Source organism: Chrysochloris asiatica, unplaced genomic scaffold (genome assembly GCF_000296735.1).
Source record: "Chrysochloris asiatica unplaced genomic scaffold, ChrAsi1.0 scaffold00064, whole genome shotgun sequence".
Lineage (NCBI taxonomy): Eukaryota > Metazoa > Chordata > Mammalia > Afrosoricida > Chrysochloridae > Chrysochloris > Chrysochloris asiatica.
The window spans coordinates 12,576,248-12,595,582 of NW_006408582.1; the positions used below are offsets into that span (position 1 = coordinate 12,576,248).

General features: G+C 38.0%; 1 protein-coding gene across 1 annotated transcript in view; it reads right to left on the bottom strand.

The window, feature by feature from the left end:
• ADAM28 (ADAM metallopeptidase domain 28) overlaps nucleotides 1–19,335 on the bottom strand; it is a gene marked incomplete at its 5' end in the record, with an annotated part of 109,959 nt that overhangs the window by 88,720 nt on the left and 1,904 nt on the right. The window contains one exon of the mRNA XM_006864444.1: nucleotides 12,886–12,998. Within this exon, the coding sequence (XP_006864506.1) occupies nucleotides 12,886–12,998 (113 nt within the window). The remainder of the gene's footprint in view (nucleotides 1–12,885; nucleotides 12,999–19,335) is intronic.

Here is a 19,335-nt window from a genome sequence, read left to right on the forward strand (position 1 = left end):
AGAAGGATATCATGTTTGGTAAGGTGGAGGGTAAGAGAAAAAGAGAAAGACTCCCAACGAGATGGATTGGCCAAGTGGCAGCATCGATGGACTCAAGTGTGGCAACAGTAGTGAGGTTGGCCCAGGATCAGGTAGTGTTTTGTTCTGCTATGCATAAGGACTCTATGAGTCAGTACCGACTTGATGGCACCTAACAACAACAACAAGTCTTCTTCCAATAAACTATTAGACAGGGTTATCACATTCAAACTCTGATATGAACTAGGATGCTTATGTGTGATGAAGTTTGGAAATATAAGGACATTTGCTTAGCTCCTATGACAGGTAATGTCAGTGGCATGGCTCTCTGTTTCACTATAGGGCACAGTTGCATTTTAACTGCATTGAGACCCAGGTAGAGGTCCTCTTGTCATACAACTGGATTATGAATTCTGAAGTAATTATTTTCAAATAATTACTAATGAAATCTTTGAACAGGCAGAACAGTAGTCTCAATGCAAAAACCATAAAGAACTTAATTTGTACCCATAGGACAGAATTTGTATTAGCCAGAAGCTGTGAGCAGCAGAAAGGAAAAATACTATGAAAATGGAAAACATGTTACTGCTTCAGGACAGAAAAGGATGTCACTAACTTCTACAGTTTATGCTTAAAAGAATGCAGTAACTCGACTGGGGTAGGATTGCAATATATAGTAGCTTATGTTGTTGTTGTTGTTGTTGAGTGCTGTCAAGTCGGTTCTGACAAATAGAGACCTTGTATAGGGTTTCCAAGGAGCAACTGGTGAGCTTGAACTGCTGACCTTGTAGTTCAAACCAACTTTGCAGTGCATTGCATTAACAATTACTGTTGTTAAGCACCATCAAGTTGGTTCTAACTCATAACAACTTGGTGGTTTGAACTGCCAATCTACTGGTTATCAGTTCAGTGTTTATCCAAAGCACCACAGGAGGACTACACAAGGTTGTCTACAGATGCATCATGAAAGTCACATGGATAGCGTTGCCATATAAAATACAGGGCACCCAATGAAATTTTAATTTCTGATAAAAAGTGAATAGTTTTTAAATTGTGATACTTTAGGATAAGCATTGGACTGTGAACCACAAGTTCAGTGGTACAAACTCACCAGCTGCTCCTAGGAAACTCTATAAAATATTGCTCTGAGTCAGAACCAACTCCACAGCACTCAACAAAAACAACAACAAAATGTCCTGTGCAATAATTGAGACATAATGAAACCTGATTTGTGATTAATGTGAAATTCAACTGTAACTGGGAAACTTGCATTTTTATTTGCTAAATCTTGCCACCCTATACATTAGGGAATCCATTAGATTTGAGAAATAATGTAAAATAAAGATCAGTTACTCTCAAAAGGAGATGAGATTCTGAGATATCAGCGCATGGAAATTAGTAGATGGGAAAATTAGATCAGTTCTTTCGGAATGTTTCTTTAGTCAGGAGTTACTCATTAATGGATCAACCATATACTTGCTATGGAATACTCCAAAGGTATCATCCAGCAGATGAAAACATCATCACCTGGATACTAAGATATACACACAGTTGAGTTATGTGTGTTTGTGAGACACTGTGGAAGTATTCCATGCTCATTCCATCATATGCATTATGCCCAATAACCCCTAAAAGGAACAGAAAAGACCTTGAAATTGGGATAAATTAAATTTCAAAAATAAAAATGTGTATGATTTCCCATATGACATTGTCACTAAACACTCAAAACATTTAGGCAAAATCTCTTTTGGCTATCTGGGGATTTGTTGCAGTGTTTTTATTTTCTTTAGAAGATAGAATATGTTCTTTGCAAGAATTCCATTGGATCAACAAGTATTTAAATACTTTCTATGATACCAGAAAGAAATTTGGTGCAAGAGTGAAGGAAAATTAAGGACATGTTAACAATAGAGAAAACAGTATTTTTTTATTGACCAATAAGATATACTCACAAACACACACACACACTAACACTATAGATATGAATTAATATTTTTTAAAAATCAATAAATGGTATAATACTGACTACCACTAAAGCAGGATGTCAGGGAGGGAATCTATCAGTATGAGGGGACTACACAAAATTCACAGAAATTTGTCTTTTCTTTTCTTTTTTAAATTTTTACTTTGAATTGAGTGAAAGTTTACAGGGTAGATCATCAGTTTTACATTCAGCAAGTCATATACTTTGTTTCATTACAATTATTATAATCCACTCAATGCATCATCAGTTAACAGAATATGACTTTTAAAAAAATGAAAAATTTCCATGAATTTTGCTGGTCTTTCAAGAAGTATCTTCTGTTCTTCTAGCTGCTCCAGGCTGGTCTGCTTGTCCTTTGAAGTAGAAATTTCCCACCTCAGGAGACTCTGGATGGGGATCAGGATTCTACATATGACCTTATTCAATGCAAAGGCTCCGCAGGAAGCCTTCTTTACTGTATTGCCCCCTCAGTTTAGGTAGCCAATGTCTAAGTTGTCTGTCCCGATCTACCCTGTACACAAAGAGGATTGTATTGATACTTGATGTGAAGACTCCTTTCCTTGGTTGGTATTTTGAGGTACTACATCCAAGGAGCTCTGGTAGCATAGTGGTTATGAATCGGACTGAGAACCGCAAGGTCAGCAGTTCGAAACTACCAGTGCTTCCGCGGGAGAAAGATGAGGCGTTCTGCTCCCATAAAGATTTACAGCTTCAGAAACGCTGTGCAGGGTCGCTATGAGTCAGAACCGACTCCACGGCACTTAACAACAACAACAACAACACATCCATTAGTATAGGTCAAGTTCATCAAATTGTAGCAATTTATCTCCATTTATTTTATCTTATTTTTTTAATCGTCTTTTAGTTGAGTTCTGAGACAAGTCAAATAAGTACTATCTGCAAGTTTGGGAGTTCTTGTGTGACTACCCTCACTTCATATCAGCTGAATGCTTCACTCTCAGTTCTAGCCCTCTATGTCTATGTCCTTGTCCATGGGCCCAGGTGTCCCCAGGTCTCACCACACTTTAGACCAACCAGCCCTTCCTTTTATCTTTCTCATCTCCAGATCAATGGGAATCTATTGAACGTAGTTGAACTTAACCCATTTCTTCATTGCTATCTTTCCCCCTCTTCCACTCACCAGTAGACCAATGTAGTCGCCAGCAAGCTTACATGCCTGCTCATGTGTTCCCTTTGAGTTTCAGTCTTAGAGGAGGGATTGTCCTGAAGGGACTTGATTGCTTGCCTTGATGGTTTCCAAGTGAACAACTTGCTTATTCTTGTAGTAGCTAATCATACTGCCACTTTGTTTTGGGTTTTTCCTGATGATATTTCTTTGAAGATGCATCTTCTGTTGCTCTATCTATTCCAGGCTGGTCTGCTGGTCCTTTCTAGTGGGAATGCCGCATCTCAGAATGTTCTGGTTGGGGCTCAGGCTTCCACCTAAGGTCTTATACACTGTAAAGACTCCACAAGAAGCCTAATTTCACTGGGGAAGTTGTAGAACCCCTTTTAAGTATTCAAATCAGTTATAGGCTAAAGACAGGCTTACAAGCTTCTGTAATCATGTTTTCTATCCCATTCAAGTGTCTTACAATAGTAGGCAAAGGAAACCAATATTCATAAGACAGGCAACCATCTTAGTATTATTCCGTCTTAGTATTATTTTCCCTCTTCACATTATGCCTCGATCCCTGTATCACAGAGCCCTGTTATTCTAGGGTTGAGTATATGTCACTATTTACCTCTGTCCAACTTAGCCCATACAAACTTGTCTCAGTGTTCCCCTTTCTACCTTGTTCTTCCACCCCCTCTCCCTTCTTGTGTATTGCCCTCCCTAACACCCAAACTATGATATGTCTGCCCCCTACCCTCTGCTCTATCGTTGCCTCCCTCTACCTCCCCCAAAGACCCCACCCCACCCCCACCGGTAACCAACAAATAATTTCCCCCCATTTTAGTATTTATACCTTTTCTTAAGCTTTTACAATAGTGGTCTTATGCAATATCTGTCCTTTTGTGACTGACTAATTTCATTCAGCATAATGTCCTCAAGGTTCATCCATGTTATGTGGTGGTTTACAGCTTCCTTATTATTCTTCAATGTCACATAAAATTTCATTGTGTGTATGTACCAAAGGTTGTTTATCTATTCTTCCATTGATGGGCACATGGGCTGTGTCCATCTTTTTGCTATTGTGACTTGTGCATATATCTACTTGTGTTGTGGCTCGTATTTCTTGTGGCTATATACCACTAGAAGAATTGCTGGATCATAAGGTATTTGTATTTCTAACTTTCTGAGTAAGTGCCATACTGTTTTCAAGTGGTTGGATCATTTTGCATTCCCACCAGCAATGTAGGAGGGTCCAAGTCTTTCCACATCCTTGCCAGCATTTATTGTCCTCTGCATTTTTGAACTTTACTATTATTGCTGGTGTGAGATAATATCTCGTTGTTTTGATTTACATCTAGTGGTGCTGTAGGTTAATGTGCCAGACTTCAAAGCCAATTAAACTGTATTTCAGTGGTTCAAGCTCACCAGCGGCTCCTTAGAAACTCTATACAGGGTCACTATGGATTGGAACCGACTCTATGGCACTTAACAACTACAACAACAATGGCTAATGATCGTAAACATTTCTTCATATGCTTGTTGGCTGCCTGAATCTCTTCTTTGGTGAAGTGAGTGTTCATGTCTTGTGCCCATTTTTTAATTGGGTTACTTGTCTTTTTCTTGTAGAAGTGCTATAGTTTCCTATAGACTTTAAAAATTAGTCCCTTGTCTGATATGTCACTGCAAAAGATTTTTTCTCATTCTTTGTGCTTCCTTTTTACTCTTTTGATGAAATTCTTTGATGCACATAAGATTCTAATTTTCAGAATACCCCAATCATCTATTTCTTCTTCTTTTTTTTTTAAATGTTTTATTGTGAATTATATGATAGTTTTTTGCAATGTTTGGTAGTCTGTGTGTGCCCTGGATTAAAGCTGTTACATTTGTCCCTATTTTTTCACTGATGATTTTTATAATTCTGAGATTCACATTTAGGTGTTTAATCCATGCTGACTTGGTCTTTGTATATGGCATGAGGAAAAGGTCTTGTTTCAGTCTTTTGTGTATTGATTTCCATATTTGCCAGCACCATCTGTTGAAGAGACTATGTCTTCTCCACTTAATGTACTTTGGCCATTTGTCTGCCAAATAGATAGGTTAATTTGTCTGCATGTAGATAAGTTAATTTCTGGATTCTCAATTCTGTTCCATTGATACATGTAACTTTCATTGTACCAGTACCAGGCTGTTTTTACCACTGTAGCCATGTAGAATATTTTGAAATCAGGGAGTAAGAGGCTTCCCACCCTGTTCTTCTTCTTAATCAGTGCTTTGCTTATCCTTGGTCTCTTTCCTTTCCATATAAAGTTTGTAATTGTTTGTCCAGCTCTTTGAAGAATGTCATTGGAATCTGAATTAGGATTGCATTATATGTGTAATTGCTTTGGGTAGTATTGACATTTTCACAACGTTAAGTCTTCCTATCCAGGAGCAAGGTATATTCTTCCATTTTTGTAAGTTTCTTTTGGCTTCTTGTAGTGGTGTTTTGTAGGTTTCTTTGTATAGTTCCTTTGTTTTTCTGGTTACATTTATTCCTAAATATTTCATCCTTTGGGCAGCTATTGTAAATGACATTGATTTCCTAATGTCTTTTTCAGCATTGTCATTATTAGTATAGAGGAATCCAACTGATTTTTGTATGTTTATCATGTACCATGCCACTTTGCTGAATCATTATCTTTTTTTTTTAATGTTTTATTGTGAATTATGTGATATTTTACATGGAAATTAGCTTTACATTCATCCTATCGTATATCATTTCATTGTCACGGTTATGATTCCCTTCATGCATCATCAACCAACTAAAGGGTATACCCTGAAAGCCTGACCACTGGTTGTCAGTACACAGCCCCTCTCCCTCTCTGGGTCTAGAGTCCCCGGCTGCTCCATTACCATAGTGAAGTTGGCTCAGGATCCGGCAGTATTTCGTTCTACTGTGCTTAAAGTCGCTACGACTTGGTACTGACTTGATGGCACCTAACAACAACAACAACAACATCCATAAGCATAGGTCAAGTTCATCCAATTGTAAAAATTTATACTTGTTTCCATATATATATATTTGTTGTTGTTATATTTTCCTCTAGTTGAGATCAAGCCATTAAAGATAGAGCAAATGGGTTCTATCTACAAGAAGTTTGTTCTTGTGCCTCTCCCCTCATTTCATATCAGCTGGAGGCTTCACTCTCAGCTCTAGTCCTCAGTGGCTATGACTTCATCCATGGATCCAGAAGTCCCCAGGTCTCACCACACTTTGGACCAAATGTTCCTTCTTCTTCTTTCTCTCATCTCCAGGTTGACAGAATGTGGTAGAACTCAGCACCTATCTTCATTGCTGTCTTTTCCTCTCTTCCACTCACCAGGAGACCATTGTGGTCGCCAACAAGCTTACATGCCTGCTCATGTGTTCCCTTTGAGTTTCAGTTTTGGATTGGGGTTTGTCCTGAAGGGAATTGATTGCTTGCCTTAATGGCTCCCTGGTGAACAATTTGCTTGTTCTTGTAGTGGCCAATCATACTGCCATTTTTGGGGGTGGGGGGGATTTTTCCTGCTGGTCTTTCTTTCAAGAAGTATCTTTTCTGTTCTTCTAGCTGTTCCAGGCTGGCCTGCTTGTCCTTTCAAGTGGGAATGTGCTACCTCAGATGGTTCTGGATGGGGCTCATAATAGATTTATTTTTAAAGTTGTGAAAATTCTTACCTTATACCTGTGATTTTTTTTTTCACAACTGAAAATTTTCACACTTTACCTGAATTTGAATTTTCCTCAAAATATTAAATGAGAAAAAAAATCTGGTATCATTTTTTTAAGATACTTCCAGAAAGCGTTTGAAGAAAGTTCTATTGAAAGGTAATTTGTTGCATACATAAGGGGCCCATTCGAATTCAGAGGAAATTTTGTTGTTGTTGGAAGATAGTTATTTTGGGCAACAGGGTTTACTACAGATTCCCTTGCTATAAATATATCTATCTCAGAAGAATATCTCAGAATACAGTGAGTGAATGAATCTGTAAAAGATGAATACAATGAGTGAACATGTATTCCTAAAAAGTTATAACTCAGAATATTTATGTAAGTCATTGTTCATGTTTCACTTAAGTGCATTTTCCTAGTTTCCATCAGTAAACTTCAGAGTACAGGTAATTAGAAAACTGCTGTTGAATGAATCATCTTGTTCCATCTTTCTTGTTACAACTTATAAATATTTATTAACTGAGGAGAGTGCATTATTTCCTTAACTAGTCAGAATTATATTTACTTTAATAGATGTCCACTTAGAAAACACCAAGATACATCTCATATTCAGTTACAATAATACATCCTCATTTAATATGTACTTATGTATTTATTCATCTATAATATGATGCTTCTGTTTTAATAGTCTTGGTTTTGTGTGCCTGTGATGTTTATGAATAGATAGATAGATAGATAGATAGATAGATAGATAGATAGATGATATACAACATAGGTTATCCTTTTATTTGGAAGCATACAGAAAAATTATAAATTTCTATAAAACATTAAGTTTTACTGTCTTACCTTCGATAGTTTATTTCACATCTAGAATTCTTTTTTTAATATAATTTTTGTTTTTCTTTTTATTTTTAATGTTTTTATTGTGAGGTTTACATGGAAGAATATCAGTTTTACATTCATCCTATTGTATTTTGTTTCATTGCAATGATTACAATCACCTCATACATCATCAAATAACCAAAGGGTACACACCACAGGCCCACCCCGGCCATCAGCACACAGCCCCTCTCCCTCCCTGAGTTCAGTGTCCCCAGCCACTCCATCTGTCCAAGTCATCATCTCTGTCTCTAACCCTGGCGTCACTGCCTTTCTGGGTAGGATCCCGCTCTCCGCTCTTCTCACCTGATGGTCCCACGGACCGCCGCTCCGGGGCTGCAAAATCAATCTCTTCCCTCCTTTCGTCAAAAAACATCTACCTCTACATTTTCTACCCTCACAGTCAGTCCTGATAACAATTATTCACCATTGTACCACAAGAGTCTTATCCCCATTTCCTTTCCTCAGCCTGGTCCCAACATATTTGAAGTCATTCAGTGGAGATTCTACCTTCTTCCATACCCTCTGGATCTAGGTTCCCTCTTGAAAGCTTGTAAGCCGGTCGCTTCTTGCCTTTATAGACCCCCCATTTTGGGTAACCAATGTCTAAGTTGCCCATACCTGTCTACTCTGTGTATGGAGAGGTGGGAATGATCCTTGCTGTAAAGATTTGTTCCCTCTTTTTAGCTACTGCATCCATATGTATAGGTAAAATTCATCAAATTGTAACAGGTTACTTTTTTTTTTCATTCTTCTTTCTTCTTCTAGTCGAGTTCTGATCATCAAGCAATTGAAGCCAGGTCAAATAGGTACTATCTGCAAGTATGGGTGTTCTTGTGCATCTCCCCTCACTTATCATCTAGATGCTTCATTCTCCGTTCTAGTCCTCTGTGGTCATGTCACTGCCTCTGGGCCCATGAGTGCCTGGGTCTTATTGTACTGCTGGCCATCCAGGTCTCCACCCAGGTTCACAGGGATCTATTGAATGTGGTTGGACTTAGCTCGCAACTTCATTGTTTTTTCCCCCACTTCCTCTTATCGGTGATCAATGTTGTCACCAGCCAGACCACATGTCTGCTCGTGTATTCCCCTTGAGTCTCAGTCTTGGAAGGGTGTTTGCTTTGAGAGGTCCTGACCACTTGTCTTTATGGCTCCTGGGCAAACAGCTTACTTGTTCCTGTAGTAATCAATCAGACTGTCATTATTTTTTTCAGATTTTTCCTGCCAGTCTTTCTTTCATGAAGTATCTTCTGTTCTTCTAGCCACTCCAGGCTGGTCTACTCATCTTTTCCAGTGGAGATTTCCTACCTCAGATGATTCTGGATGGGGTTCTGGATTCCACGTGTGGACTTATGCAATGTAAAGGCTCCTCAGGAAGCATCTTTCACTGTGCAATTTCAAGCCCTCTTTAAGGTATTCCAATCAGTTGTAGGCTGAAGATGGACTTACAAGCTTTCTGTAGTGATGTTTCTGGCCATTCCTTTCTACCTCCTTCTGGTGTCTATTTTACAGTGATAGACAAGGGAAACCAAAATCCAAAAGACAGCCAAGTATCTTAATATTACTCCCCTCTTTTACCCCTTCAAACCATGCCTCAGTCCCTTTATGCCAGAGCCCTATTGTCCCAAGGTTTTGCATACTTCATCATTTACCTCTGTCCCACTTAGCCCAATCAAACCTGCATAACTGTTCTTCCATCAGCCTTGTTCTTCAATTCCTCTACCCCTTCTTGTGTATTGTTTCTCCCCCCCCCCACTTCCCACACCCAAGGTATCCGGTGTCTATTCCTTACCTTGTGCTCTATCTTCCCCTCCCTCCCTCCCCTCCTCTTATCCCATATATCCTGGTGATTAGGAAATATATATATAATTTCCCCCCATTTAGGGTGGGTTCTTTTTCTTAATCTTTTACAATAATGGTCCTATGCAGAATCTCTCCTTTTGTGACTGACTGAGTTCACTCGGCATAATGTCCTCAGGGTTCATCCATGTTATGTGGTGGTTTGCAGCTTCCTTGTTGTTCTTCAAGGTGGCATAGTATTCCATTGTGTGTATGTACCAGAGTTTGTTTAACCATTCTTCAATTGATGAGGACTTAGGCTGTCTCCATCTGTTTGCTATTGTAAATAGTGCTGCTATGAACATTGGTGTGATTATATCTATACCCATTATGGCTTGTATTTTTTGTGGGTAAATACCAAGTAGAGGAATTGCTGGATCATAAGGTATATCTATTTCCAACCTTCTGAGGAAGTGCCATATTGCCTTCCAGAGTGGTTGGACCATTTTGCAATCCCACCAACAATGTAGGAGGGTCCCAGTCTCTCCGCATCCTTGCCAGAATTTATTATCATTTACTTTTTTTTGATCTTTGCCGTTATTGCTGTTGTGAGATAATATTTCATTGTTGTTTTGATTTGCGTCTCAATAATGGCTAATGGGCTAATGTGTCAAACTGCAAAGTTGTTTGAACTGCAAGGTCGGTGGTTCAAACTCACCAGTTGATCCTTGGAAACCCTATTCAGGGTCGCTATGGGTCGCAGTCGACTCGACGGCACTTAACAACAAGAACAATGGCTAGTGATCATGAACATTTCTTCATATGTTTGTTGGCTGTGCAGATATCTTCCTTGGTGAAGTGTCTACATGTCCTGTGCCCATTTTGTAATTGGGTTACTTGTCTTTTTCTTGTAGCGGTGTTGTAGTTTCCTATATATTTTAGAAATGAATCCCTTGTTAGATGTGTCATTGCAAAAGATGTTTTCCCATTCAGTGGGTTCCCTTTTCACTCTTTTGGTGAAGTCTTTGATGCACATAAGTTTTTAATTTTTAGTATGTTCCAATCATCTATTTTGTCTACTTTTGTTTGCTCAATTTTCAAAATGTTTGGTAGTCTGTGTAGTCCCTGTATTAGAGCCCTCACATTTGTCCTTTTTTTTTCATTGATGACCTTCATAATTTTGGGATTCATATTTAGGTCTTTAATGTGTGCTGAGTTGGTTTTAGCACAGGGCATAAGGTGAATGTCTTGTTTCAATCTTTTGCATATTGCTTTCTGGTTCTGCCAGCACCATCTGTTAAAGAGACTATCTCCTCCCCATGCAATATACCTAGGCACTTTGTTGAAAATCAGTTGGATGTATGTGGATGGGCTAATTTCTGGATTCTCTATTCTGTTCCATTGATCAATGTGTCTTTCATTGTATCAGTCCGGGCTGTTTTGACCACTGTAACCATGTAGTAGATTTTGTAATCATGGAGTGAGAGGCGTCCAACTCTGTTCTTCTTCTTAAGCAGTGCTTTGCTTATCCTGGGTCTCTTTCCTTTCCATATAAACTTTGAAATTTTCTTTCCCATCTCTTTGAAGAATGTCATTGGAATTTGGATTGGGATTGCATTATATTTGTAAATTGCTTTGGGAAGTATTGACATTTTCACAATGTTGATTCTTCCTATACAAGATCATGGTATGTTCTTCCACTTTTGTAAGTGTCTTTTGGTTTCTTGTAGTAGTGTTTTATAGTTTTCATTGTATAAGTCCTTTGTTTCTCTGGTTACATTTATTCCTAGATATTCCATCCTTTGTGTGGCAATTGTAAATGTCATTGCTTTCTTAATGTCCTTTTCAATGCTGTCATTGTTATTGTAGAGTAATCCAACTGATTTTTATATGTTGATCTTGTACCCTGCCACTTTGCTGAATCTTCCAATGAGGTCTAGTAGGTTTTTTTACTGAGTCTTTGGGCTTTTCTATGTATAGGATCATATCATCTGCAAATAGAGACAATTTATTTCCTCTTTGCCAATTTGGATGCCTTCAATTTCACTACCTTGCCATATAGCTCTGGCTAAGACTTCCAGAATAATATTGAATAAGAGTGGTGACAAAGGGCATCCTTGTTTGGTTCTTGTTTGCCAATGGAAGGCTTTCAGTTTCTCTCCATTGAGAGTGATGTAGGCTGTTGGTTTTGTATATATGCTCTTGATTATGTTCAGGAATTTCCCTTCAATTTCCACTTTGTTGAGTGTTGTTTTTGTTTTTTGTTTTTCAGGAATGGATGTTGGATTTTGTCAAATGCCTTTTCTGTATCAATTGATATGATCATGTGGTTCTTTCCTTTTTCTTATTTATATGGTGGATTACATTGATTGTTTTTATAATGTTGAACCATTCTTGCATCCCTTTTATGAACCCACTTGGTCATGATGTATTATTTTTTTGTTGTGCTGCTGGATTCTTGGCTAGGATTTTGTTGAGAATTTTTGTGTCTATGTTCATGAGGGATATTGATCTATAGTTTTCATTCTTGGTGATATCTTTCCCTGTTTTTTGGTATGAGGTTTATGCTGGCTTCATAAAAATTATTATGAAGTGTTCTGTCATTTTCTATATTCTGGAATAATTTGAGTAGAATTGGTGACAGCTCTTCCCTGAATGTCTGGTAGAACTCACCAGTGAAGCCATCTGGGCCTGGACTTGTTTTTTGCCCTTAGGTCTGATAGGGCTCTTTCTCTCTTTGCCATGGGAAAAACTGTGGGCTTAACGTTGAACCCCATTTCTTGAGGTGCATACCCACCTGTCTGAAGGCGTCTGGGCTGGGCAAAGAAGGTACAACAGGGAAGAGGAGGAAAAAATGTGTAGAATCCCCCCTACTACACCTCCTTTTGCAAATGTCATGGCATTGCTTTTAGCACCGATTCCCTGTGGCAGTCTGGCTGCAGCCCCTAACTCTGAACTCTACCCAGGCCTGATGGCTGCAGAGGGAGTCCTTCACCTAGAGTGATTCCTAAATTGCAGTATTTTTCTTTATACCATGATTTTTTCAATGGTGTGAGCAGGAAACTGACAACCTGCACCGTATGCTAGAGCCAGAGCTCTGGTGCTGTTCTGTGAGAGCAGCTTCTCTGCATTTTCAATCCTTCCCCCATGGAACCCGTCCTACCTGACTCTGCCTCAGCAGCCACCAGAACTGGAAATCTGACATCTAGGATTCTTAATTTGCAAAATGAGGATAATAATAGAACTTTGAGTTATAGTGAATATTTTAAAAGATAGGTAAAAATAAACACAAAGTTGGTCATTAATGTTATTTAACTCCAAACCTTAATAACTGAAAATTTCACAAAATACATTTGATGGTTTAAAAAAGGTATACATATTTCAAATGAAGATTCTCTGATAATGCAAAAGTTGTACCTGTTGATTTGACTTCTTAAAGTTGTCTATCTCTCTTTTATGCAACGGGTGAATTCTTCTGGGATAAACCACTTCATATATCTTTCTCTCAGGGAATTCTTTTGCCGCACTTACTGAAATAAAAGGAAAAAAAGAAAACTAAGAAAATTTATGAAGGTAGTAGTGAAATTGGTCAGTCAGTAATGGCCATCCTTATAATATTTGCTGTGAATGGTATCACAAACCCAGGCTGTAAGTGAGTTATGTCAGAATGTTTTTATTAATATGCAGGCATCAGAAGAGAGCAACAAAATCAGAAAATCCATTGTTTCTTCCAAATGTTTACTTCAACTCATGTTGGTATGGCGCTGCAAGATCACCACTAGACTACCAAGCACAAAGGTGGTAGTTTAACCCCACCAGCTACTCTTTGGAAACCCTATACAGGGTCTCTATGAGTCATAACTGACTCAGCGGCATTTATCAACAATGACATATTTTCAGATATGTATCTACTAAAGTTTTATAGGAATTTCTCTATTTAGCAAAGATATTTCTTTTAATTTCCCCTATTTTTTTCTATATATGGGGCCCTTCCAGGGAGATGTTGTTATTTTTGTTAAGTGGAAGAAAGTAGGGAACCAGAATGACAGGCTCTGATAATAGTTCCTTTGAGTGAGCTGGCAATATTAATGTGGGTAAATCTTCATATTTACATAGAAATGCATTTTTTAAAAAAGAACATTAGCTTGGTAGACTTATAATAGCATCACTAGCCTGGAAAGAAATTTTTGAGTCTTAAGTCATATTGGAAGGGAACTAGAACATGATTTAATCGGACCTTTTGTCTTAGTCTTAAATTCTCACCACAACATTATATCTAGAGATTTGAAGTGTTGTATTCTCAAAGAAAGCTGGACAATGACTAAGGAACACCATAGCAGAATTGATGCTTTTGAGTTATGGTGTTGGAGGAGCATATTTAAAGTGTCATGGGCTGCCAAAGGAACGAAGATATTTATGTTGGAAGAAGTGCAGCCAGAGTGCTTCTTGGAGGCCAGGATGGCCAAAATTTGTCTCTCATACTTTGGACATATGGTTGGGAGGGACCAGTTGCTGGAAAAGGATATCATGTTTGGTAAGGTGGAGGGAGGGTAAGAGAAAAAGAGGAAGACTCCCAGTGAGATGGATTTGCAAAGTGGCAGCATCAATGGGCTCAAGTGTGGCAACAATTGTGAGGTTGGCTCAGAATTGGGCAGTGTTTTGTTATGTTGTGTATAGGGTCTCTATGAGTTGGTACTGACTTGATTATTTGTCCATGTGATATATTTCCTGTTCTGAATAGAGTAGTGCAAGGAGAAATCCCAATTGAATTTCTTTTGGCTCCTGAAGATGCTTCCATGGACACCAAGAATGTAGCCTGGATTGGTGGTGTTGGTGGTTATATGCCATGGAGTTGGTTCCAACTCATAGCGACCCTTTAAGAGTTTCTGAGGCTTTAAATCTTTACAGGAGCAGAAAGCTTCATCTTTCTCCTGCAGAACAGCTGGTAGTTTTGAACTGCTGACCCTGAGGTTAGCAGCCCAATTCGTAACTACTATGCTACCTAAGCTCCTTATAGCCTGGATTAGAAATCAGAAAATCAAGTGCAAGGCCAAACTAACAATTTACTAACATGATGATTTCAAAGAGGCATAGATATCTCAGCAATGTCTCTAAGGATCTCTAAATGCAGTCCTATCTCATTGAAATTCTCAAACCTAAATTATGTGTTAATATAAATTTAGGTAACTGTGGTTGATCTTTTAACAAACATAATCGAGGCACACAAATGACTATTATTATTTAGTAATGTTGGAAGACTATACACTTAACCCAATAATGAGAGAGCAAAATATTTATTTTTTAAATTTTCTTCAGAGACGAAAGTTTCTACAATCAATTCAGGAGTGCCTGTGTGGTACAAATATATAACACACTTGGCTGCTAACCTTAAGATTAGATGTTCAACAGCCAAGTGGAGGCAGTGATCCAGTGCTTGAAGCCATGTAGCTGCATGTCTGGAGAGAGAGGTATGACTGATTTTTCATCTTTCACTTTTCACGTATCTTTCTTCCTCACCCTGATCATGAACTCACTGCCCAGCCTGAATGCCTTCAGGTGGGCAGGAGAACACCCCCAAAAGGTCCAACATTGCACCCACGGTTTTCCCATGGCACAGAGAAGAGTCCTGCAGGCTGCTTCTTTTGATGTCTGACTCTGGGATACAGCCCTAAAGTTGACCTAGACAGGACACTTTATCTCTGCCTTCACAGCAAAGCCTACTAGACAGTCGACTACAATTTTGTTTTTGTATTTGATTGGTGGTTTTTGTCTCTACTTTTATATTGTTTCTGTATTTGGTCCTTTTGTCCTCACTCTTTTCCTGGGAGCAGGAGTTTTCTCCCCCTACCTTACCCATAAAGAGACAGCAATTGTGCTCATATAGCCAAACCACAAGCATATCCTATAATATCCCACCATCTGGACAAAAGCCAATGCCAGCTGCTACACATTACACATGGAAAAGTAAGCCGATCTCCAGATCATATCCACCAGGAGACACTCAGTAAAGCTTAACAACACAGCACCATACATCCATTTAAGCATTAAAAACCCTCATAACTACTAAGCATGCCCCCCCAAAAAAACACAACAAAAGATCTCAACACATGTCCAAAACCAGAAAAGAGTACTGAGACAAATGAGCTGGAAGTAGACACAGATTTTCCAGTAGAAGAGTGGGCTATGAATCTGCCTGAGAAGGAATTCAGAAGAATGCTGTAGAAATAAATTCAAATGAAATAAGGAAGAAGTTAGGAAAGTGCTACAGGAGCAATCAAACAAGATAGCTACAGCACTAGACAATTCAAAACCTGTAAAAAGAGGTCTAGACAATTAATAATAAAATATCAGAAATGGAAAATACACTGAAAAGGCGAAGGAGTAGAATTGAGGAGCTGGAAGCCAAAACCAATGAGCTGGAAGACAAATCTCTCAATACTGCTAAGATAGAAAAGCAAGCAGAAAAAAGGTTAAAAAATTGAAGAGAGTCTAAGATTCATGCTAGATAACATGAAGAGGAATAACTTAAGGATTATTGGCATTCCAGAACAGGAAGAATCACAGAAGTCCACAGTGGAGATAGTTCAGGAACTACTGGAAGAAAATTTCCCTAACATCATGAAGGGTGAGAAGATAAACATTCAAAAAGCTGAATGAACACCAAGAAGGATAGACCCCAAAAGAAAATCTCCAAGACATATCATAATCAAGTTCTCCAAAATCAAAGACAAGGAGAGAATCCTAAAAGCAGCTTGGGAAAAGAGAAGTGTCACCTACAAAGGCAAGCGAATTAGATTAAGTTCTGACTTCTCAGCAGAAACCATGCAGGCAAGAAGGCAATGGGGAGACATATATAAAAAAAGAAAAAAAAAAAAAAAAACAGAAAAAAACTGCCAAGCAAGAATCATCATCTAGCAAAACTGTCAGTCAAATAGGATGGGGCAATCAAAATATTCCAGGATAAACAGAAGCTAAGAGATTTTGTCAGAGCCAATCCAGTGCTTCAAAACATCCTAAAGGGAGTTCTTTGGAATGAAAACCAGAAAGAACAGACAACAACCAGAGATTGACAGACATGGCAACACCACCTAGAACTCAATCAACAGCAGAGTTCAGAACAGAACAAAATTACAGCAATTAATTCAGTGGACCTGTGAGGCCAACCAAAGTTCAAAATATTAACAATGTCAAAGAAGGACAAAATATAGGAACAGTGATCCAGGTGGTGAGGAGGTCAAGTAGATTGCAGGATACAACAGACTCTCTTAAATACAGGGACCACTTAATAGAATATAGGGTAACTCCAAAAAAAAAAAAAAAATTAATACTTCACAACTTACCAAGAAAATGAAGATCCAAGTAGGACAAATAAATGATAAAACTAAGAAGAAACTGACAAGAATTAGCACAAAAACATGAACTCAGAACAAGAAGGCAAGCAGAACAAAGGAACGAAGGGCATCACAAAAAATTACCATAGTAATAGCAATTAATCCATAGGTATCAATAATTACACTGAATGTAAATGGATTAAATGAGCTAGTGAAGAGACAGAAAGTGGCAGAATGGATAAGAAAACAAGATCCTTCAACATGCTGCCTGCAAGAGATACATCGTGCATACAAAGACAAAAACAGACTAAAAGTTAAAGGATGGAAAAATATATACCAAGCTAACTGAAACAATAAATAAGCAGGAGTGGCATTTCTAATTTCTGATAAAGAAAACTTTAAGACAAAAACCAGCATAAGAGATAAAAAAGGACACTATCTCATGATCAAAGAGTCAATTGAGCAAGATGACATGACCATAATTAACATCTACCCTCCCAAAAAAGAGCACCAAGATATTTATATAAACCCTACTAGAATTTAAGAAAGAAATAGATAAATCTACAATTATAGTGGGAGATTTTAGTACACCACTTTCAAAAAAGTATAGAACAACCAGAAAGAAACTCAACAAAACTACAAAGGAACTAAACAGCACAATCAACCAACTTGATCACATAGACATGTACAGAGCATTCAACCCCTAAACAGCACAATACACATTTTTTTTCCAGTGCACATCTAATCTCCAGAATTGACCATGTGTAGGTCACAAAGGAAGCCTCCATAAATTTACAAACATCTAAATACTACAAAGCATCTTTTCAGGCCACAATGCCATAGAACTAGAAATCAACAATAAGAAGACTAAGGAAATAGAGTTTAATACAGGAAACTGAATAACCCCCTACTGAAAATCAACTGGGTAAAAGAAGAAATTAATTAAACGTGAATTCAAAAATTTCCTAGAAACAAATGAGAACGAAAACACAACATATCAAAATCTTTGGGACACGGCAGAAGCAGTGCTGAGAGGACAATTTATTGCAATAAATGCACATATCCAAAAAGAAGAAACAACCAAAATTAGCACATTAGCACAGTATCTCCAGCAATTAGAAAGAGACCAACAGAGGGAACCTACAGTCACCAAAAGAAAAGAAATAATAAAAATCAGAGAAGAAATAAATGAGATAGAAAACAGAAAAACTATACAAATAATTAAAAGGACAAGAAGCTGGTTCATTGAAAGGATTAATAAAATTAACAAACTATTGGCAAATCTAACAAGAGAAAAGAGGGAGAAGACACAAACAACACACATTAAAAACCACATGGGCGATATCATGATGGAATCAAAGGCACTCAAAAGGATAATAACAGAATACTATGAAAAGTTGTACTCCAACAAATTTGAAAACTTACAAGAGATGGATACATTTTTTGAAAAACACAACCTTCCTAAACTAAAACAGAGTGAGGAAGAAGACTTGAACAGATCCATAACAAAAGAAGAAATTGATCAGGTCATCAAAAAGCTCCCAACCAAAAGAAGTCCAGGCCCAGATGGTTTCACTGATGAGTTCCACCAAACATTCAGGGAAGTGCTGTCAACAATTCTACTCAAATTATTCCATAATATAGAAGAGGATGGAAAACTTCCTAAGACATAACCCTCATACCAAAACCAGGGAAGGACATCATTGAGAAAGAAAATTAGAGACCAATATCCCTCATGAACATAGATGCAAAAATTCTCAACATAATCCTAGCCAACAAACCCAGCAGCACATCAAAAAAATAATACATCATGATCAAGTGGGATTCATATCAGGGATGCAAGGATGGTTCAACATTAGAAAAACAATCAATGTAATCCACCATATAAACAAACAAACAAAAAAAAACAACACACGATCATATTGATTGATGCAGAAAAGGCATTTGACAAAATCCAACATCCATTCTTGATAAAAACACTCAACAAAATAGGAATTGAAGGGAAATTCCTCAACATAATTAAGAGCATATATACAAAACCAACCAGGAGTTCTGGTGTAGCACTGTGGATTAATGTGCCAGATTGCAAAGCCCTTTGAACTGGATGGTCAGTGTTTCAAGCTCACTAGCTGCTCTTCAGAATCACCTATAAAGAATCACTATGGTTTGGAATTGACTAGACGACACTTAACAACAAAAACAACAACAGACAATACCAACAGCTTACATTACTCTCAGTGGAGAGTAACTGAATTCCTTTATTCTGCGAACAGGAACCAGACATGGATGCTCTTTGTTAACACTCCTATTCAATATTGTGATGGAAGTCTTACCTAGAGCTATACGGCAAAATAGAGAAATTAAGGGCATCTGAATTGGCAAAGAGGAATTAAAACTCACTCTATTGCAGATGATATGATTCTATATATAGAAAACCCCCCAAACTCAGTAAAAATTCTACTTGACCTCATTGGAGGATTCAACAAAGTGGCAGGATGTAAGACCAACATAGAAAAATCAGTTGGATTCCTCTATA